General features: G+C 37.9%; 1 protein-coding gene across 15 annotated transcripts in view; it reads right to left on the bottom strand.

The window, feature by feature from the left end:
• LOC148733335 (uncharacterized) overlaps positions 1–22,591 on the bottom strand; it is a 33,421-nt gene that overhangs the window by 2,550 nt on the left and 8,280 nt on the right. For 3 of the 15 annotated variants that reach the window (XM_088757489.1, XM_088757502.1, XM_088757488.1), the window contains exons 2-15: positions 18,039–18,087; positions 16,285–16,419; positions 14,140–14,231; positions 11,932–12,000; positions 11,111–11,168; positions 9,562–9,609; positions 8,188–8,217; positions 7,558–7,602; positions 7,213–7,266; positions 6,109–6,126; positions 1,963–1,992; positions 1,677–1,700; positions 817–882; positions 1–114 (exon numbers count right to left, since the gene is read on the bottom strand). The exon at positions 1–114 is cut by the window's left edge and continues 21 nt beyond it. In XM_088757489.1, the coding sequence (XP_088613615.1) occupies positions 1–114; positions 817–882; positions 1,677–1,700; positions 1,963–1,992; positions 6,109–6,126; positions 7,213–7,266; positions 7,558–7,602; positions 8,188–8,217; positions 9,562–9,609; positions 11,111–11,168; positions 11,932–12,000; positions 14,140–14,231; positions 16,285–16,419; positions 18,039–18,087 (832 nt within the window). Of the gene's footprint in view, positions 115–438; positions 546–816; positions 883–1,676; positions 1,701–1,962; positions 1,993–6,108; positions 6,127–7,212; positions 7,267–7,557; positions 7,603–8,187; positions 8,218–9,561; positions 9,610–11,110; positions 11,169–11,931; positions 12,001–14,139; positions 14,232–16,284; positions 16,420–18,038; positions 18,088–22,591 lie in introns of those variants that run through there. The other 12 variants (XM_088757501.1, XM_088757499.1, XM_088757503.1 and 9 more) reach the window with 11 other exon arrangements.

The raw sequence follows: 22,591 nt of genomic DNA, 5'->3' as shown, positions 1-22,591 counted from the left end.
TAAAAGGTTTGTATTTTTTACGTCGGCAGTAGTACACAATGGCGAACATCAAAGCCACAGCAAATAAACACGACATAACAATGGCAGCTACAATGATCTTGGTCGTCTGGTTATCTAAACGGAACAAAAAGACAGTCTGAAACTTAAAACACTGGTAAATAGTAAGCTATGATATACAACGGACTCAAGCAACCAATAAGCGTACGGTATGTGGGCCCACAAGCAGGGAAAACAAACCCGATTCTAAGCATAGTTTGGATAATCTTAGTGTATTTTCAAAAGCAAGAGAACATGACGTGGAAGTTATACGTCGGCAATATTGTAATTTCAGGTACACAACAAGGACATTTTTCAGCGTCGAGAGAGCAGAGCCCAACTAATTTGAAATTTCGCGCACGCAACTACAGTTCAGGCCTTTCGAAAAGACGAACGTACAGCTATGACGTCACTATCATTTACCTTTTTTTTTAACTAACATCATGCTAGCTTACTATGTTCCCTTGGGTATTAAGGCTTCATCAGTGTAGTGTTGTACATTTGCAAGTCTATAGCAAAACATTGCATTTCGATGAGTTATTCAGGTCTGTGTTACCTATTTAGATGACATATTTAAAATGCTTTTTTGTTGCCGAATTAGCTTGACATTTTTCTTCCGTTAGATTATTTGGATTAAGCGTCTCAGACGATATACTTTCACTCGTTCTCAATTACTCAGCATGTGGGAAACATTGGTCAGAATTAAAATTCAAGAACAGTGGCTTCAGCCTTTTCTTCGGTCCTAAGAAACAATCATTTATTTTTTTCTTTTCAACTTACCTCTTAAAATACCATCTTTACTTGGGAATGAAGGCTTCGTCTGTGTAATGTTGGGATTTTGCCAGTCTGCAGAAAAATATTGCATTTCGATGTGTTGTTCAGGCCTGTGTTACCTTTTTTTATGGCATTTTTAAAATGCTTTTTAGTTGTTGAATTGGGTTAACATTTTTCTTTCACTGAGATATTTTGGATTAAGCGTCTCAAACTCTATATTTTCACTCGTTCTCGGTTGCTAAGCATGTCGGAAGCATTGGCCAGAATTACAATTCAAGAACAGTGATTTCAGCCTTTTCTTCATTCCTAACTAACAATAATTTTTTTTTCTATTCAATTTACATCATAAAAACTGATCATAGTTATCTGGGTGTAAAAGCTTGGCTGGTGTAGCGTTGTTAATGTGCATTTCTACAGGGAAATATTGCATTCGTTGTGTTATTTAGGCCTGTGCTAACTTAATTTTTGACGACATTTTAAAAATGCTTTTTTCGTTATCAGATTAGCTTAAAGCTTCCCTTCTTAAGATTCTACACTTTAACTCCTTCTCGACAAATAACCATGTGGGCAACATAAGTCAGAATTACCGTTCAAAAACATTAATTTAATATTTTTTTTTTTTTCAGTTTAAGGAAAAAAAAAAACAGCTAAGTTTGGCTTGCTAGCGGGCCGGATATTTTGGCAGCTTTTCGGACCAAATTTTTCCTCACATGGTTGTACATCCTCAGAATTTATGAAATGAAATGAGCGTTTCAATGATATGTATCCATTCTATATTCGTGTTTAAAACCAATCGAATTTCATGAGATTAATATACGTATTAATCGAATTTTTTCAGAATGATAAAAGAAAACTCTCATACTCACTTTGTCCCCCTACTGTTGAGATAGCTTGAAAAAAATTAAGAAAAATCGACAGTTAAAAATTCGAATTCATCCTCTTTAGTTATTCTTTAAATCACTATCCTTGTGCCGTCTAATTTTAGTTTCGGCTACTTACCTGTATTACACATAAGATACATTAGTTTTTAGTAGCATCTTTTAGCATTTTTATTCATTGTAAATTTTTAATTTTTAATTTTCGCGGTCCTTTTTGTAAACCACTTTTTAGTGAAAAAGTTTCCTCATTAAAGATTGTCATCATCATCATCACCTGAGTTCGAAGAGATTTCTTCTTCCCTCTCTGAAAACAAGCATATCATATATATAGATAGATGGATAGATAGATAAATAGATGTATTTATGTATACATTTATGTATGTATATATTTGCATGTATATGTATGTATGTATATGTATATATATATATATATATATATATATATATATATATTTAACAATTATTCCACAAGCGCGCGTTGGATATGAGATGATAGATAGCCAACGAGGCGCGTAGCGCCGAGTTGGCTATAATCATCTCATATCCAACAAGCGCGAGTGGAATAATTGTTTTATTAAAAACGTTAAATTGAATTATAAAATTTTATTAAATTTTTAGCTCTCTTTTAATTTTAAGCTGACACGTACGCTTACCATATTTGTAGATTATGGTATATTGGCTGATATACCATAATGGCTAAGCCAATAAAAAATCTTGAATTGCATTATCCAATGATCTAGTTTTTAATAAATATATATGTATATATATAGTTGACTTCGGTCGTGTATCTTTAATAGATCCTTAGTTGGGTTTCATATGGGGTTATAGGCTTCCTCTACCCTGTCACCTTGAAAATTAAGTTTCCCGGGAGACCACGTCTCCGATGACGTAAACCACATCTTCGATTGCCGTATTTCCAGCATGGTTGTCCTGATAGTCTAGTGGTCATCACACCTGACTAGTAACAGGGGGACGTGGGTTCAAATCCCCGCGTTCAGGGCAAATTTTCTTTTTAAACATTTATTCTATTTAAGTATGATTACTTGGGGTGTACAGGGTCAGGGTTTCCCTCGTATACAGAATTTATTTAATTGAAATTAGCCTGTATCCATAATTGGATCCTTCTTTGTCATCCGCTAAGTTGACTTCGGTCGTATATCTTTAATAGATCCTTAGTTGGGTTTCATATGGGGTTATAGGCTTCCTCTACCCTGTCACCTTTAAAATTAAGTTTTCCGGGAGACTGCGTTTCCGATTACGTAAACCACATCTTCGATTGCCGTGTTGCCAGCATGGTTGTCCTGATAGTGTAGTGGCCATCACACCTGACTAGTAACAGGGGGACGTGGGTTCAAATCCTCGCGCTCAGGGCAAATTTCCTTTTCAAACATTTATTATATATATATATATATATATGTATAATAATTATATATATATATATAATTATATATAATATAATTATTTATTATATATATATATATAAGGAGAAATGTGATGGTCAAGAGACCCTACAACAGCTCAAGAAAATTTCCCACCTGCCCTACAACAGCTCAAGCAAACGATGCAACCTATGCCTTCAAGAGAAATTCCTGATCATCTGCCACCCAGACCTATCAACCCTCAACAAGCGTAACGAACTCGTCTCTTCCTGCCGACACAGAAACAAAGCCCTCCTACACAACAGCTGACTTGACACTTTTCACAATCCATAAACCATGTTAATTAGCAATTAGTGTATAAGCGATTGTACCGCATTATTCTGCCATTAAAATCCCCTGATGAGTGGGCAACCACGACACATGTCTGTAGGGATGTATATGTAGTTGTTGTTTTCGCCTACCACACATTATATATATATATATATATATAAATATTGTGGGAGGAAAAAAGGACGTAACTACATTTCCCGACAAGCCTGTTTCGTGAATCGCTTCACTCTTCTATATATATATATATAACTGCAGACAGTGCACACTGTTTCGACCTATGTGGGTCTCATCAGTGCAGTGCAGACACTGGGCCAAGCTCTGGAATAAACCATTGCCTGGGCGCTACACTTGTGGGACCAAGTGCAGACATGTTGCCATGCGAGAGTGCTCAAATCACAACTAAGGTGATGAGCTTCGCCCGAAGGCTAAGTGCATGGCAACCCCAGTGTAGAGTGCTCAATCGCAAGGTAGCCAAAAGGCAAAGCCAAGCGAGAGCTATCTAACTGCAGACAGTGCACACTGTCTATATATATATATATATATAATATATATATATATTAAAAACTGGATCATTGGATAATGCAATTCAAGACTTTTTATTGGCTTAGCCATTATGGTATATGAGCCAATATACCATAATCTACAAATATGGTAAACGTACGCGTCAGTTTAAAATCAAAAGGGAGCTAAAAAATCCGGTTTCTTCTTACAAAATAATAATTTCTTGGGGGCGTTTTTAATAAAACAATTATTCCACTCACGCTTGTTGGATATGAGATGATTATAGTCAACGAGGCGCGTAGCGCCGAGTTGGCTATCTATCATCTCATATCCAACGCGCGCTCGTGGAATATTTGTTAAATATATATGTATGTACAAAATTCTGTATACGAGAGAGACCCTGACTCTGTACACCCCAAGTAACCATAATTAAATAGAATAAATGTTTGAAAAGAAAATTTGCCCTGAGCGGGATTTGAACCCACGTCCCTCCTGTTACTAGTCAGGTGTGATGACCACTACACTATCAGGACAACCATGCTGGCAACACGGCAATCAAAGATGTGATTTACGTGATCGGAGACGTGGTCTCCTGGGAAATTTAACTTTCAAGGTGACAGGGTAGGGGAAGCCTATAATCCCATATGAAACCCAACTAAGGATCTATTAAAGATACACGACCGAAGTCAACTTAGCGGATAACAAAGGAGAATCCAATTACCAATACAGGCTAACTATATGTATATGCATGTATATATATTGGGTAGAAAATACGACGACTACGTTTTTATCCCTACAAGCCAGTTTCGCGATTGCTCACTCATCAGAGGATTTTGTTGACAAGAATGATTCGAAACCAACGTGCTTTGTTCAGTTATTGGGCAGTAACACTTTGTTTCTGTGGCAGCATGAGGACACAAGTTCATTACTTTTATCAAATGATGATAATTCAGGTCGGCAGCTAATGAGTAGTTTTTCTTTTAGGCAGAGGTTATATCTTTTAGTTGCGCTGTTGTAGGGTGATCTAGATGAAAGGATGCGCCATGAAATAAAGTGTTCGTTACTTTCTTTGAGAGTCGAGGTGTTTGTTGAGTTCGGAAGAGTGTGTATGTTTTATGTGTTGGAATGATGCGGTGTGGTTTCTGCATCTAGTTTTTAAATTTTTTTCTGTGAGTCCGATCTATGTTTTAGTAGTTCTTACGTGTGACAGTGGCTTGGTGGGTTACTGGTGCATGGAGGTAGTTTCCGTTAAGTGGGCAAGTGATCATTTGTTGGCAGTTGCAAGTTTTGTTGTCTTTTCTATTGGTGCTATCTATGATGTCATCGATGCGTTGGGGTGAATTTAAAACGCGTTTGTTGTAATTGTCGATGATCTGTTTGGTGTTGTTCATGCAGCTGTAACTGATCTTGATTGTATTTCGGTTGAAGATGTTTTTGAGATTGTGGTCTTTCACCGTCACACATAAGGACAGTAACACTACTGAAACATACATCTAGACTCTCAAAGAAAGTAACATCGACTACCTTATAACATGGCGCATCCTTTCATCTAGATCAACCTACAACAGCGCAAGTAAAAGATGCAACCTCTGCCTATAAGAAAAACTACTCATCATCCGCCGACCTGAACTATCATCACTCAAGAAACGTAATGAACTAGTGTTCTTATGCTGCCACAGAAACAAAGCGTCACTTCGCACTAACTGAACAAAGCACTTAAAGTCACCACCACGCCTCTTATGCAAATTTGTAAAGTATGTAAGCGATGGTAACGAATATTCTTGTCAATAAATCCTCTGATGAGTGAGCAATCACGAAACAGGCTTGTAGGGGTAAAAACGTAGTCGTCGTATTTTTCTACTCAACACACACACACACACACACACACATTAGCGTGTGTGTGTGTGTGTGTGTGTGTGTTGAGTTAGAAAAATACAAAGACTACGCTTTCATCCCTACCAAGCCTGTTTCGTGACTGCTCACTCATCAGGGGATTTAATGGGTGAGCAATCACGAAACAGGCTTGTAGGGATGAAGGCGCAGTCTTTATATTTTTCTAATTCAACGCGTATATTGCGCTCTACTTTTATGCATCGAGTAAACCAAAGACAACATAGCGTCGGTGATAAAATCCACGACCTCAGTTTGCACTGAAAAAGCCTTTCGCCCAACGTTTACCGCTAAGAGCAATTAAATATCAAACCACCAACCTGTTGGAGACGTTGTTCCTATGTAAGAGGAAGAAAAGGTGAACAGCATGTCACTCCAGGAGGTATCAATAAAAAAAATATAACAGTTTATGAACTACCTTGTTAAGATTCTACTATCCACAAATTCAAATGCCATTGGACTTGGTCTCTGTTATTACAACTAAGAATCTCAAATCACTGCATGTCAAGAGCCATTTTTGAACGGGATCGTTTTTAAGAATCGACATCTGACATCCTTACTTGGGATTAACGAACGCTTAATATTGGTAAATTAATTAGTTCATCCATTTACATTTATATTAATTCGTCGTAAAATTGCAACGATTACTCAAGTGGTATAACTCCAAACTCTTACCTCTGAGTTATTTTAAACATAGGTGACCCTCATATTATTTATAACCCCCCCCCCCCCGCCCCCGAAGTAATACAGGAATCTGTCTCACGCCTTCAGGTGCATCCTGAGTAGAAACTGCCCATGACGAGGAGACTGGGTTTGAATTCACAGCAAAACCTCTTTTAATTCTTTTAATGGAATCACTGGGTTTTTCTTTCTTTTCTAAAATTATTATTTGAGTGTTCGAGCTTGCCCCATATGATCAGTTTGAGGTGAAGAGAAAATAAAGGGAGGCGGGTTAAAGTAATAGGCAATGGCTAACATCAAAGCCACAGCAAATACACACGACGTAACAATGGCAGCTACAATGATCTTAGTCGTTTGGTTATCTAAACGGAACAAAAAGACAGTCTGAAACTTAAAACACTGGTAAATAGTAAGCTATGATATACAACGGACTCAACCAACCAATAAGCGTACGGTAGGTGGGCCCACAAGCAAGGAAAACAAACCCGATTCTAAGCATAGTTTGGATAATCTTGAGTGTATTTTCAAAAGCAAAAGAACATGACGTGAAAGTTATACGTCGGCGATATTGTAATTTCAGGTACACAACAAGGACTTTTTTCAGCGTCGAGAGAGCAGAGCCCGACTAATTTGAAATTTCGCGCACGCAACTACAGTTCAGGCCTTTCGAAAAGACGGACGTACAGCTATGACGTCACTATCATTTACTTTTTTTTTTTTTAACTAAAATCATGCTAGCTTACTATGTTCCCTTGGGTATTGAGGCTTCGTCAGTGTAGTGTTGTACATTTGCAGGTCTATAGTAAAATATTGCATTTCGATGTGTTCAGGCCTGTGTTACCTTTTTTATGGCATTTTTAAAATGCTTTTTAGTTGTTGAATTGGCTTAACATTTATCTTTCACTGAGATATTTTGGATTAAGCGTCTCAAACTCTATATTTTCACTCGTTCTCGGTTGCTAAGCATGTGGGAAGCATTGGCCAGAATTACAATTTAAGAACAGTGATTTCAGCCTTTTCTTCATTCCTAAGGAACAATAATTTTTTTTTTCTATTCAATTTACATCATAACAGCTGACCATAGTTACCTGGGTGTAAAGGCTTGGCTGGTGTAGCGCTGTTAATGTGCGTGCCTACAGGGAAATATTGCATTCATTGTGTTATTTAGGCCTGTGCTAACTTAATTTTTCGACGACATTTTAAAAATGGTTTTTCGTTATCAGATTAGCTTAAAGCTTCCCTTCTTAAGATTCTACACTTTTACTCCTTCTCGACAAATAACCATGTGGGCAACATAAGTCAGAATTACCGTTCAAAAACATTAATTTAATATTTTTTTTTTTTCAGTTTAAGGAAAAAAAAAAAAAGCTAAGTTTGGCTTGCTAGCGGGCCGGATATTTTGGCAGCTTTTCGGACCAAATTTTACTTCACATGGTTGTACATCCTCAGAATTTATGAAATGAAATGAGCGTTTCAATGATATATATCCATTCTATATTCGTGTTTAAAACCATTCGAATTTCATGAGCTTGATATACGTATTAATCGAATTTTTTCAGAATGATAAAAGAAAACTCTCATACTCACTTTGTCTCCCTACAGTTGAGATTGAAAATTGAAAGTTGAAAAAGCGTCAGTTAAAAATTCGAATTCATCCTCTTTAGTTATTCTTTAAATCACTATCCTTGTGCCGCCTAATTTTAGTTTCAGCTCCTTACCTGAGGTCGAAGAGATTTCTTCTTCACTCTCTGAATACAAGCATATCATATATATAGATAGATGGATAGATAGATAAATAGATGTATTTATGTATATATGTATGCATGTATATGTATGTATGTATGTATATATTTATATATATATATATATATATATATATATATATATAGTAAGTGTAAAACGATGAAACATGAAGCAAACTTCTAACTGTTCCAGCTTTAATGTGGCGACGTTTCGGCCTTAGGCCTTCTTCCGGTGGAACGTATTTACATAGAAATTAAAAACAAAAAATCCTAGTAGGTTTACAGAATGACCTGAATTTAAACTAAACGTAAGAAATAAAAATAGTATTGCGTAAGGCATTCCAAACCTGAATAATAGGATATAATAATGAGTAAAAGGCAAGAATGTGCAATAGGCGAAATAACCACGAATGGTTGCGAAGAACTCAATCGATTACATTGTGTAACTGATGCCCTAATTAAGTATTATAGCAGACGCGATTTTTGGATCTGAATTCGCGTCTTTTGTTAAGTCCGTGGGGACTGAGTGTACATAGTTGTGCGGTCCAGTAGGCCTCTCTCGTAAGTAATAATCTATCAATATAAGCTGCGTCCCCTTGGCTGATAATTTTCTCAATAAAAATAAAATTGATTTCAGAAATTTCGTGTTTGGTACAATTGAAGTGGACTGCAAGCTCGCACGTTCACACATTAGCGTGTGACGCTTTCATCCCTACCAAACCTGTTTCGTGACTGCTCACTCATCAGGGGATTTAATGAGTGAGCAATCACGAAACAGGCTTGTAGGGATGAAGGCGCAGTCTTTATATTTTTCTAATTCAACGCGTATATTGTGCTCTACTTTTATGCATCGAGAAAACCAAACACAACATAGCGTCGGTGATAAAATCCACGACTTCAGTTCTGACATCCTTACTTGGGATCAACAAACGCTTAAAATTGGTAAATTAATTAGTTCATCCATTTAAATTCATATTAATTCGTCGTAAAATTGTAACGATTGCTCAAGTGGTATAACTCCAAACTCTTACGTCTGAGTTATTTTAAACATAGGTGACCCTCATATTATTTATAAACCCCCCTTGAAGTAATACAGGAATCTGTCTCACGCCTTCAGGTGCATCCTGAGTAGAAACTGCCCATGACGAGGAGATTGGATTTGGATTCACAGCAAAACCTCTTTTAATTCTTTTAATGGAATCTCTGGGTTTTTCTTTCTTTTCTAAAATTATTATTTGAGTGTTCGAGCTTGCCCCACATGATCAGTTTGAGGTGAAGAGAAAATAAATGGAGGCGGGTTAGATAAAAACCAGTGAGGGACTTAGGCCCCTGGTTGTATCAAATACCAACCTGGCTTATAATGACATTCACTGGGACCTTCGGGTGGCAATATACATGCTGCGTAAAAGTGAAACATCAGAAGTAAAAAGGAGATATGTTTTTTAGGTATTAAAATGTGCCTCCTCGATGCAGTAATTACGGTTTTCAAAAATTACCCACTTTAATGTTAGTGAAAAAAAGATAATTGTTATATACAGTGGGACCTCGATTTAAGGAAGTGCCAAGGGACTGGGGAAATTGGTTCGTTATGTCATGGGTTCCCTATATCGAAACCTCGATTTAACGAATTTGCGGAAAAACAATCAAAGTGTTCCTTATATCGAGGTATGGTTAATAATTGTTGTTGTTTTAGTGTGTGTGTGTGTGTGTGTGTGTGTGTGTGTGTGTGTGTGGGTGTGTGGTGTGTGTGTGTGTGTGCGTGTGAGGTGTGACGTTGTGCTTAGTGTCTCTATGAAGTTACAGCACACTGTACAGGTCTGTACATAGTTACAGCACCGGAAACTAAACGGGTCAACGACAATTTAACAATTGCAACTGGGTTGTCAAATGTCATAACGAAAAGGTTGATGAATAGCGCAACCGAACAGAAACTTTAAACAGAAGAAAACCGCTTTATTTTACCACTAAAAGAAAACTGCTAATCAAGACTCCCAATCAAAAATTCTTCCTATGAAAATTGTCTCCTTTTTGTCATTCTTTACTTTACTACTAAAAAGTTGCTAATCAAGAAGCTTAATCAAAAAATTTTCGAACTCACTCGTATTTTGTCTTTCGTTAAAATGTGCTTTTCATTCAATAGAAAGAGCGCAGAAAGTCCCTTTCTTATGTCATAATGAACATAAACAGTGTTTACCATATTAAACAACAGCAGCACTGTCTAGTACTGCTCTGTTGGTCTCTTTTACATTTGTCTTTGGTCAGGTGTTGACATTTGTTCGTTATATCGGGGTATCTGTAAACGTTTGAGCTTCTGAATTATGTTCGTTATGACGAGGATTTCGTTATATCGAGGTTCTGTAGCATACATTTTACTGTAACTTTAGTCTGTAGTATCGTTCATCATATTAAGAACTTCGTTATACAGAAGTTCGTTAAATCGAGGTTCCAAGAAATGGATAGATGTTCTTATCTTCTCGGATAAGTACGAATAAACAGTAGGCCCCGTCTTTTGGCAGGGCTAAGGGTAGGAGACATTAATTCCCCACGCACGAGATTACTGTGCGGTGGATGTCCTCCCCTAGGTGGGATGGGTGGGTGTTGGCTCTGACAAGCTCCTATGGGGAGTGGTCAATTAACCTATGTATGTATGTATGTATGTATGTATGTATGTATGTATGTATGTATGTTTGTATGTATGTATGTATGTATGTATGTATGTATGTATGTACAAGTCCACCGTAATTGTTTTCAAAAGTTGCCTAAATTGCTTCTCAAAACACGCGATAGTTATCCTTAATTCTCCTTGGCCCATGCGATTACTTATATTACAATACAGAAATAAAGACAAACAGAATAAAACGATGATAGATACCTAAATGAGACCAAGATAATTACTTACCTTTTTGATTATGAAAGAGTAGGCCCACCAAATTGTCTGAATGAGGAACGGAGACAACCTTATAGATGTAGTGAAAGTCAAATTAACCGCCATAATTAGACTTTTCAGAGAGAGGTGCGACTCTTTAGTATGGACCAATGCTGCTTTCAAGATAAGGAGGGTGTGAATGAAGGTAAGCAAACAACAGAAAAATTGCCCAATAATCTTATTTAAACTAATATTTGAGGTGTTTTGTTATTGAAAGCTGACGAAAGACCTGATAACGACCAGCGGTGACATCAAACAATCGACGAGGGAAGCTGGAGTTTCCAAACTAACAAATGACCGAAAAGTACATTTAACAGCTTTTTCTGGAAATATCCGATCCTAAGTGTCATACAGGTGCACCTAATATTTCGTCATTTCAGCCGTGTCAGTTCATAATGTGCCACTTGCTAATTCTAGGGTGATGATAAAAAGCAAGTCAAATCAGCTGAAAAGCAAAATATCTAGAAAATGAACAATCGCCTCATGTAAAATCTTTCAGGAGAGGAGGGTGGGAGTTTGTGGTTTCCAGGAGAGTTGTAATTTTGACAATATCAAAAAAGGAGAAATCCCTTCGGTAGCTCCAGGTCTTTCGCGCGAGTTTTGCTAAATTCATGCTTCTTCTGTTTGACTAAACGGAATAACGAGAAATGCTGCGTATGCTAATTTGTGTATAGGTGATGTTCGTAAATTACGAAATGTGGAATTTTAGAAAGGGGCATCCTCTTAGCCCATCATTCGCCCTAAACTTAAATGTAGGAGGTTAAATTACAAAATACTTCAAACATAAATCTTACCAGAAAGTCCAGCCTGGATTTTTTTGTTATGCCTGATGAAGAATAAGTAATGGGATATTGTGTGACATTCTGAAAACAAAGTGACGTATATCACTGTGAATAATCAATAGATAAAGGCTAAGGTAACACTTTAAGACCTAGATTAACTTTTTTTGAAAATGTTTTCGCTAATTCAGAGTCAATGAAATTGTATTGTTCAGTAAATCATGTTTTTCGGGCTATTGCGTTTATAATCCACCAAAAACTTTGCAACTCGCGTGAAAAAACGTTTACGAACAACTGTTAGTGTTTGCTGTGAGGGATATTTTCTTTTTAGTGCACTCTGGTACGACTTTATAAACAAACAAATCTTTGCCCTCTTCAGTAACAACCGAGGGTTGAATTTAATTTTGAAAGAAGATTTATCGCAGTGGACATAAGGTTTGAAAATTGGGGAATGTCACTTGGTTGATAACCTCGAACATCCCCAAGTCTTAGTTAGGGATATTCGGTCACGTGATATGTTTAAACCACTTGCGCGCGAGCTAAGATATTTTTATGGATCATAACCAACAAGACCTGGTTTTAGTTTTTCGCAAAATGTTTAAGCTAAGTTTGGTAACGCGTTAAGATAAAATGAATGAGATCCTAGCTAGGGTAATTCACAACGCAACCTTACTGAGATGTGTAGCGGAAGATGAGTGGCTTGTGCAAACCCGAAACATAGGAAAGAATAAAGTGCTCTTTGACTCACAGAATCATTGATGTTAAGTAAAATTACTGTATAATTCAATCGTATTCTGTACATTCTATCGACGCTTTCAGTATGGTGTTAATTAATTCTCTGAACGAGTAACCCAGCCCAGCCCTCTTTTCCCCGCCTCTTTTTTTCTACTGACCTACCTAACTACCCAACAACCTTTTGACCGATCGACCAACCTACTCACCTACCTATCTGCCTACTGACCGGCTGACCAATTGACCTACTTATCAACCTTCTGACTTACCTACCGACCGCCCGACTGACCTACCTTACCTATCTGGGTGCCTACTTTCTATCTATCTCCCTACCCACCTAACTATCTACTTATCTACCTACCTACCTACATATCTACCTATCTAGCTACCTACCTACTTACCGACTTGCCAACCCACCTACCAACCTATCTGCCTACCTACCTATCTACTTACCTATACCTATTTACCTACTTATCTACCTATCTGACCCACCCAACTACGATCTACCCGCCTAACTGTCTACCTACCCATCTAACTATCTACCTACCTACCTACTGACTTACCTATCTACCTACCAACCTACCTACCTACCTAAAGACCGGCCTACCCACCTACCTACCTGCTTACCCATCTACCTACCGACCTACCTACCTATCTACCCACCTACATACCTATATACCTATCTGACAACCTACCTACCAACCTACCTACCAACCTACCTACCAACAGACAAACTGATCTTCCTGCCTACCCACTGACTTAGTTTGCTACCCACCTACCTACCTTCCTACAGAAACACTTATCTACCTACCCACTTACCTACCTTTCTACTTACCTACGAAACTATTTAGCAATCTGATTGCCTACCTACCTACCTATCTATCTTTCATCTTCCCATCTAACTACCTACCTACCGATCCGCCTACTTACTAACCGCCTCCTGGTTAGCTCATTGGATAGAGCGCTGGACTGTTGTGCGGGAGGTCGAGGGTTGAAGCCCCGGCCGGACCAACAATCAAGGTCTTAAAATACTTGAGAAGACTATGCTCCTTTCTATAACACCAAGAAATGGTTAGATATTCTAGTCTTCTCGGATAGGGACGAATAAATGGAGGTCCCGTCTCCTACAGGATTAGGGGTGGAGACGTTAATTTCCCACGCACGAGAGTACAGTGTGATGGATGTCCTCCCCTGGGGTGGGATGGGTGGGATTTATCGGGTGGATTACTAGCATGGTTCGTATATGTTACGTTCTAGTCCTACCCTACTGCGGTAATGCAGTATAAATGGTTAGAAAAAAAATGCCTACCTACCTATTTATTTGCCTACTAACTTCCTGCCTACTTACCTACTTGCCATTCTACCAACCTACCTACCTAACTGCTCACCAGCCGAGAGACTGACCCACCCGCTTACCTACTCTGCTGCCTACCTACCACCCACCCACCTTCCTCGCTTACGCAAAACTTCTCACTTATTACTTTGTCTCACCTTTGTAACCTCCTCGCATTCTAAAGACCAAGACAATGTACCCAAATCATATACGATTAATATCTTGTATCCGGTGAAATGAACACTTTCATCTAACAACCACAAAGTTGACGTACAGCATAAGAAAAAATTAATAAAAAAAATTAAAAGACGAAAAAAGGGGGAAAAGGGAGAATCAATAAGCAGTCAATCAGACAAATAATTTAGTTGAAACGAATAAAGAAATATCTAGAAATGCTACATAACAAAAGTGGCTGTTATGATATAGCAAATCTATCATGTGGGAAGGACTTTTCAATAGAGAGATTTAGCACCGCGTTTACGTGAAACGTGAACGGTAAAAACGACCTCGTGACCTTGTTCATGAGGGGGACGCAAATCGTCTGCACTGGAAGTACATATCAAACTCCCTAGGCGATTTAATCCGATTAAAAATATAGTTTTTATGTGAGCGTTTGCATGGTTAATATCGTTAGCGCCCCTTTCGGTTGGATCTAAACAATGCCTGTTTTTGGATCTGGACGATGGTCGGTTTTTTTTCTTAGATTGCTGCTTTGTAGTGCATGAAGTTTTCTGAGTTATTTTTCCGAAAAATGGCGCCGAGGAAAGGTTTTTCGACCTTCTCTCGCGTCGTCAGTGATGCATTATGCGAGCATAGTTACTGGTATGTGCTCACAATAGAAGTTTGTGGAATTACTCCTCTGCAATATTTTAAGCGATCGCCGATCGTGACAGGGCAGAACTTCAGTATTAGCGAGCAGAGCCAGATTACCCGCTTTCTTCTGCTTTCGCTTTCGCTTTCTCCATTCTCTATTTTGTTTTCGTTTCTCCTCGGGAGTATTTTTTTCGCGATTTTACTTCCCATTTATTTGGTATTTCCTGCTTAGCAGAGGCCTCAAGGTCCGCCACATTTTATTAATGTCTTCCCAAGCAAGAAGAGCGAGTTAGTTGAACACGTGCTCTTGCATCCGATCTCATAGTTTACAAAAACTTCATTGTTCTCGCGGAAAAGTAGAGCCGTCTTATTGAAACTTGATGACAAGTATAAGTGGGCAAAGAAAACACTGTAAAAGCAATTATCTGTCACATCGATGTCAGCAGCAACAAGATTATGTGGCCTTACAGGAAAGCTGCCTGGAGCGCTCAAAAAGTCCTATACATTTTCTTAGACTTTTAATTTAAGAAAATTTATGGGACTCTCCGGGATACTTCCAGTGCAGACGATTTGCGTCCCCTCATGTTTCCCGCTTGCCAGTTGCGCTTTGCTGCTTCTGCGGAAAATAACCTGTTTCGCGTTTGCCGTGTACATAAAATTTTCTTTACTTTTTCTCTCATAGAGTAGAATTTAATTGACTGGTAAAGAGCATTAAAACTATTCCTTGTAAGTCATACAAGGGCGCCTTCAAATCCACCATGACAAAAGCTCACGGGAAGATAAAGCAACAAGGCTCATGCTATTTTACGTGAAACGAGAAAGGGCAAGCTGCTGTTTGCAATTTCACGTAAACGTGGTGCTAAATCTCTCTATTATAGCTTCTGGGGTTGCTTTCACATAGGCACGGCAAAGCGCGGTGATAGATCTATCTGCTGACTGTGGTAAAGGGTATTTTCGTGACTCGTGAAAGGCTTGTTTTTTTCTTGTAAATCCGTGATTTCCTTAGTGGAAACGAACCGTGATTTTCCAAAATAATTCTCCGTGAAATGAGAAAGAAGTATTTAATTCGTCGTGAACCGTGATTTTGGGCTGCAGTTTCGACAGTGATAAACAATGACCTTGAATCGTGAAAGGACCACTTTATTTTTCGTCAAACGTGATCTTGACCCCTTCTTTACCACCCTCTCTATCATTCAATGTGCAAGTCAGTGTAAATGTGAGGAGATCTGATTTTCTATGGTAGCACAAGAAAAGGTAAAGGTAAAGGAATTGGGAATAAGCGAAAACTCTCCAAATAATGTAGAGTGCCCAAAAAACTGGGTACTAAGTGCATCCAGTACAACCCGTCGGTTTCTTCAATTGAGATTAAAATATAATACCAATATTTCGTTTGTTTTTAATTCTCCTTGAGATTAGACTCCTGTCTTATTTTATGCAGATAATTTAAAATAAGACTAAGGCTATAGGGTGTCAAGATTAATCACATATACCTCGCAAAGGTTCCCATTTTATTGTCCCTTGATATCTTCCCTCAACCCTCAATTCGTGGAACTGTATGGTTTGGCGGTCAGGAAGCATAGCGATAGCCTTACTGTCAGCATTTCCAGGAAAGCAGTTTGAATAGTCTTTGTAAATCGACAAAAATAAAATAAATGTAAGATCACCAGTCTGAGCTAGCGAGATGAGGCTGGATCAGGTCTATAAAATTGTAAACACACATAAACAATCAAATGATTTAAGTAGAGAACTAAATGTTGTTCTCTTATTTGTCCAGTGTCATTGTTAATTTGAATTGTTATACATTCTATTGCGTCATACCCATAGACAATAGATTTATTCATGTAAAAGTTACGTCATACCTACAGACAAAAGTTTTATGCACTCAGGAATATGCATAAGACAATTATTAGATTCGGTTTTCGCGTGATAGCGAAAATTGTCAAGGTCAAAGTTTTATGTTATCTGCCGAGGCCGAAGGCTAAGGCGGAAAACAGAAACTGAGGCCTTGATAATTATCGCTATCATCCTTAACCTCATCAAATAATTGTTAATTGATATTACGACCTGGGAAATTAGGAAAAAATCTCAAGTTTTTGGTACAAATTGTTTTGAATAGGTAATCACACGGTTTCGAAAGTAATAACAAGCGTGCAAAAATTTCAGCACGCTCACTGGTGAGAACATTTCAATTTATCCCCCAAAATATTTTTTTTGGCGCGCTCTTCCGCAATTCCGCCGATCTACCGTTCCTCCATTCTATCATTCTATTGAATAACTCACAAATTTGACTGGCCCTCGGCAAAAGTCACCGATTCAAACAGTAAAATGCCCTCTTTAAAAGAAAAAAAAATTTGTCAAAGCTTACATGATGTGCAAATCACGTCTATTGAGGTATTTCTGGTAGAAAAGTTTTGATTTCAATTATATTATGCGTCGGTGGATACCACTGTGAAATCGTTTTAACATGTTTATTGTCTTTTGTAGTGTCATGTATGGCAAGAACTGAAAACATTGTGTCGTCTGATCTACTTTATTTTATTGATTTAAACGGTAGAATGTTCTCTCTTAAAAGAAAAAAATTCCTCTACGTTTTAAGATACACCGATCACACATATTAAGATATTTCTGCAAGGAAAACTTTTGTTTTAAATCGCGCACAATCCTGAAATGGTTGTAAGATATTTGTCGCTTTTCATTGTCTTCCACAGTGTCACGGCAAGAACTGAAAACACCACGTCCTAGTGGCTATAATCCAGATATCACAAAAGGAGAGAACTCGACTATGTATCGGGTGCGAATTTCGAACCACTAAGATACTCCAAAAAAAAAACAATAACCAGCACTGGTACCAAGTTTGATAACTATCGGTTACGTAAACAATGAAATAAAAAAAATTCCCGGCCTGAGATGAGCAGTGAAGCTCATTTAAGCTAGAGAGATGAAATGACTTTAGAACTTCTGAAGTTAGGTTATGAATTATGAAGAATTGCGGGCCTGTTACACTGCGTGGATTCAATTGCAAATTTACCTTCCGGGAGTCCATTTGTGTAAAGGTGGCTTATTTTTTTTGTACTTTACCTTACCCAAATCGTTCGCTGCTCTCTATGCTCAAATAAATCTTGACTTGTTAAGTATCGCTACAGCTGTCTCTGATGCTCAATTGTATGTATAACCAGTAGAAAGTATCTCCTTTATCAACGGTTTAGTCTAAACAGGTACGGTCTCAAGGGTTTATGGTTCTTACCGTCCTCAAGAAGACAATCTCCGTGGCAAGACCACCAGCGCCCAAACATCTGCAAGATATGACAGAATCGACTACTTAGATTTTATTACATTTCTGTAGATACAGTCATTATTCATACTGTTAATTTAATTCCTAAGCGCTATGTTGCACGTTTCAAAAGGCTTTTTAAAACTCCTTTTACAAGAACAATACAGACACAAAAAAAATCAACCTCCTTAACGTCTTCCAATATTTTGGCCAGATCCGGCATTCACCAGTTATAAACACCGAAAAGGCGTGATCTGTTACTAATAAACTGTTCGTGTTCATCTCTCGAAGACGAAATACAAAAGTCTTAAAAGCTGTTTCATGTTGGCACATGATCTAAGAATGACTAGACGCATATCTGTGTGAACTCGGGCTTTCAATAACGCATATCTGGAGTTCTCTTTAGGGGACTGCCATATTGCCATTGTTACTGTCGTCATGCAATTTAATCATTGCCGGTCACGAATAAGTCAACTTGTGTTAATTTTTGACTGCTGGAATGTAATGAATGTTGTTATGGTACTAGACAACAATCCAAAAAATATATTACCATCTAGGAGTAAGTTCCTGTAAATGCTAAAGGTTGAAATTCAAGCACTTTTCAGTGACTTTGAAGGCCAAGTTTTAGAAAATTGAAGGACCACTTTTGGAAATGTTTGCATAAGCAATTTTAAAATCATTAAATATTATTTCTCAGCTTTTCCGTGAAAATACTGTAATTTTCAACCTGAAAATTGTTAAAGAAAAAGCATTGCAAAAATCAAGCCTCAGTCCTCAAATTCAAGTACTTCAAGGCCTTGGGGGTTTAATTTTTAAATTCAAGCATCTTCAAGGACATTTAAGGCTCTTACAAACCCAGAGTAGGTAATGTATTTGTCTTTAACTGCAAAGAGAGGGGAATTTTTAATCTATTATTTGTACCAAGTCATAGTTCGTTGCCAAATGTTCATTTAAGGAGAGTTGTCAGAAATCAGTAGATTGAAGCAATATTACTGTTCAATAGTTCATGTTGTTCATAGAAAATCTTGGAATATTTAATACTGCTGATGGCCACAAGAGAAGCAGCGCTATTTATAGTTTATGTGTATTCAATTAAAGGCATTTGACTTTCATTACATACCAAGAGGGAAAACACATATTTTGACCTTTTTGTGGGTTTAAAAATACATGTCATACAAAAATCTGAAAACCACGTCAAAAACCCTGTTCATTCAACTATTATTTCTTACAAGATTTTCGAGAATTGATTTTTTGTCAACTGAACCAGACAATATTCCTTCACTGTAATCACTTTTAAGATCTCAACTTACTTCAGTTCCACAAACATCAGGTTTTGGCAAATCATCTGTCAGTAAATATTTGTTCAAAGCTGAATTTTCATGATCTTTTGCCATACTGAATAACAGATAACATGTTTGAATTCCAATAACTACACGATTTTATTATGTAGTAGCAGAGTGAATAGACAGCCACGAGACAATTCACATTGAACTTTCTGGTTTCACAGGTATGACTGAAAATGGCCCTATTTTGAACTTTATCAATTTGAACCCCTTTCAACTCAAATATATCGTTATGTATACTCTGAAAATAATGTGCTAAGCTATTCAGTGATGATACTTCAAGCAGCACACACGTACTTTGAGAATGGCTTCTACCATAAATATCCCTGGCACGAGAATCGAATATTTTCAAGCCAACATTGCCTTTACAATAAATAGCAACTGCAGTACATCCTATTGTCAAGACAGAATTGTTGAAATTTTTGGATATAAGTGATCGAAAGGCCCTATCTATCCAAGCTTATCCTTCTATCGTAGCCTCTTCCTGAATAGTGCCGGTGTAACTTTCATTGTATCGAAGTTCATAGTCAGTCTCGAACACATTTAAAAGCGTGGGTAATTCTGTCTGCATTAAAAATGATTGTCTGGTTAACTGAAACAAACCTGAATACGACTGATTTCCAATATTGATTATTGACACCAGATCATTCGCAGAATAGATTCCTTGTTTGTTATGGTAAATCAAAGAGCATCAACTCATTACAACACATTGTTGTCCTGAATTTTGTCCACATGCCAACTCATTAGCTTAGCTAAGCTATATCGTGCCCTTATTGATTTGCTGGGGTCAATGTACATTGGAGTAGGACCACGGTTTTTCTCTTTCTGAACTCAGTTGAAATTTAAAATAGTTTAATACGCGTGTCTGGCTCTTACAAAGACACACGGGTCTATAACAAGAAAACATCGATAAATACCGACTTTCTCCACACTTCAATTTAATACTTTGATATACCCTCTCAGAACAATTCAACAAATACTTCTTCTCATGTTGTGTAACTTTATTTAATCTTACCCTCTTCGTATTAAGCTTACATTCTTTGTAACTCTTCTAACCTTCACAAAGTGACGTAACTAAGAGCAATTCGGTATGCTTGGACGAAATTATACGCTCGTAAACAAATTCCTTCAGTTCTTTGCCCTTTCTTCTGAGACGTTTCAGAGCAGCTTCTTGTACTTTACTGGGTTCTCAATCACGTCCCAATACACGGTTGTGTTTACACGTAGACATCATATGAGATGGCTCGTTTGATATAACAGGTTTCGCTTGATATTCCTTGATAGAAGGTTCACTCGCAAAGGACCGCTCGTAAATTGATCTCTCGTAAAGTTCGCGGACCGATCCGTTTCCAAAACGCTCCACAAGTTTTAATGTGGGTCTACCGATAACGGTGTGTGACTGTTTAGGTATATTAAGCGTAATAGCCATCAAATTTCTTACGCATACACCAAGCATCAATTGTCCACAAGGCAGCCATTGCTTGAAAGTATGAAACCATGCGCTCTAAAGTTCGTTCTACGGATGCGCTCACACTTCACCCATGCGTTGCAGTGGAACTGCGTTTTGTGACTGAATGCAATAAAATGAAATAAAAATTAAAAAAAAAAAAACTGAATAAAAAAAGCCAAGCCGAATTTATACCTCGGGCGTTTCCTTCGGAAAGCCCCAGGAAAATGTAAGGAACTAGAAGGTTGGATATGGACTATCATTTGTCCAGCCGTCACAAGTGAAAACAACTGTCAGATCCAAAATTGTCTTTAATAGCAGTGCCCAAAACTGCTGAAAGCGTTCGAGAACTTTATTAACTCCATTTGAAGAAATGCGTGGAAAGTTCTTTGAAGTACATGAAGATATAACGAATAAAAAGACATGGCCACGGTTGTTCGAAGGTGGATAACACAATCCATGAGTGTCTATATTTTTTGTAAAGCGCAGTACGTTTCTACGTTTAATTAACACTATACAGCCGGATAGCGATTAATCCATTAGGCAGCGTTATCCGCTCATTGAACCACTGGCCAAGATGTGTTTCTTTCATGAGCCGAGTTGACGTCTTTATCCTTGAACATGTGGGTAAAAGTTAAAAGGCAGGAAACAAAGCCCTGGTGATACCAAGGCGACTTGTATCAATTTAAAAATTCGAAAATATCATTTGAAACTACAAACAAGATTATTTGGAGAAATCATGTTCGGATGAACTCTTTTGGAAGTTAGTTTAGCACGAGCCTGTATCATTCATACAGTAAAAGAGAATAAGTGTGAGCCGATAAGCCGACCTTGTGCCACAGTAAGATTTTAAATTTCAAAATGCGCTTTTGCATTTGTCACCAATAGCCCTTCTAACATTTGTGTCTGCAATGCAAAGGGTCCGCGGAGTTACAGTTTCAGGACGACGCTATCGGATCAAACACTCCATATCTGCCCATATAACTCAGGAATCTGGGTTTTTTTCTGCCGAGGAAAAGGTTAAAATTCTTAGTGGTAAGTGTCCTGGCATGACGAAAGGAAGATTGAAAGAATGGCTGTCATTTCGGAAAGGAACGGCGAAATTTTGTCGCGTTTGTTCATGACTACGGTTGTTGTTCCTTCGTCGGCCTTTTGAGGTTTAACTCAGAGTCACGTTTCAAGGCCCTCAACGCCTTGCTTTCGGCCGGAAGCTAATCATCTTTTGGCTCTGCAATTTTTCTTTCTGAAAGGTCACTTTTAACCTCTTCTAAATAGCTATCAAGGGCTATTGATTTTTGTATTGGTGGTATCCATGTAGATTTGACGTGGCAGGGATGGGTTTTTTTGTCCTACCCTCGGAATAAGTAAATCAGACACATTCTCCTTGCGAACTGATCAAAGTCGCACAATAGTTGTTGTCTGATCTGTTTTTGTTTTGTAGCGGGTGTTGGAATGAATTTAAGCCATTTTGCCAGTAAATTAATCTGGTCGTTTGTAGCCTCGTTTCGAAACTTCAAAGTCCGCTGAGCTCTCGTACATTGGGCGTAAATGCGATAAGGGCTGTTAAGTTAAACGCACGCTCACTATTGTTTACCTCTTCCATACCATAATCAAATGACGATTTTCCATCTCTCGAGTCTTTCTTTCCGGAACTTTCCTGTTTTTTATATTCCGAGCGCGATTTGGTCCGAGCGCCTAGTTGCGTTCGGGATACCAGACTATGCAAAATGTTACGA

The sequence above is a fragment of the Stylophora pistillata genome, chromosome 4, assembly GCF_964205215.1.
Source record: "Stylophora pistillata chromosome 4, jaStyPist1.2, whole genome shotgun sequence".
NCBI classification, from domain to species: Eukaryota; Metazoa; Cnidaria; class Anthozoa; order Scleractinia; family Pocilloporidae; genus Stylophora; species Stylophora pistillata.
The sequence above is the reverse complement of the archived record's forward strand: the minus strand, read 5'-3'. Positions and strand labels throughout refer to the sequence as shown.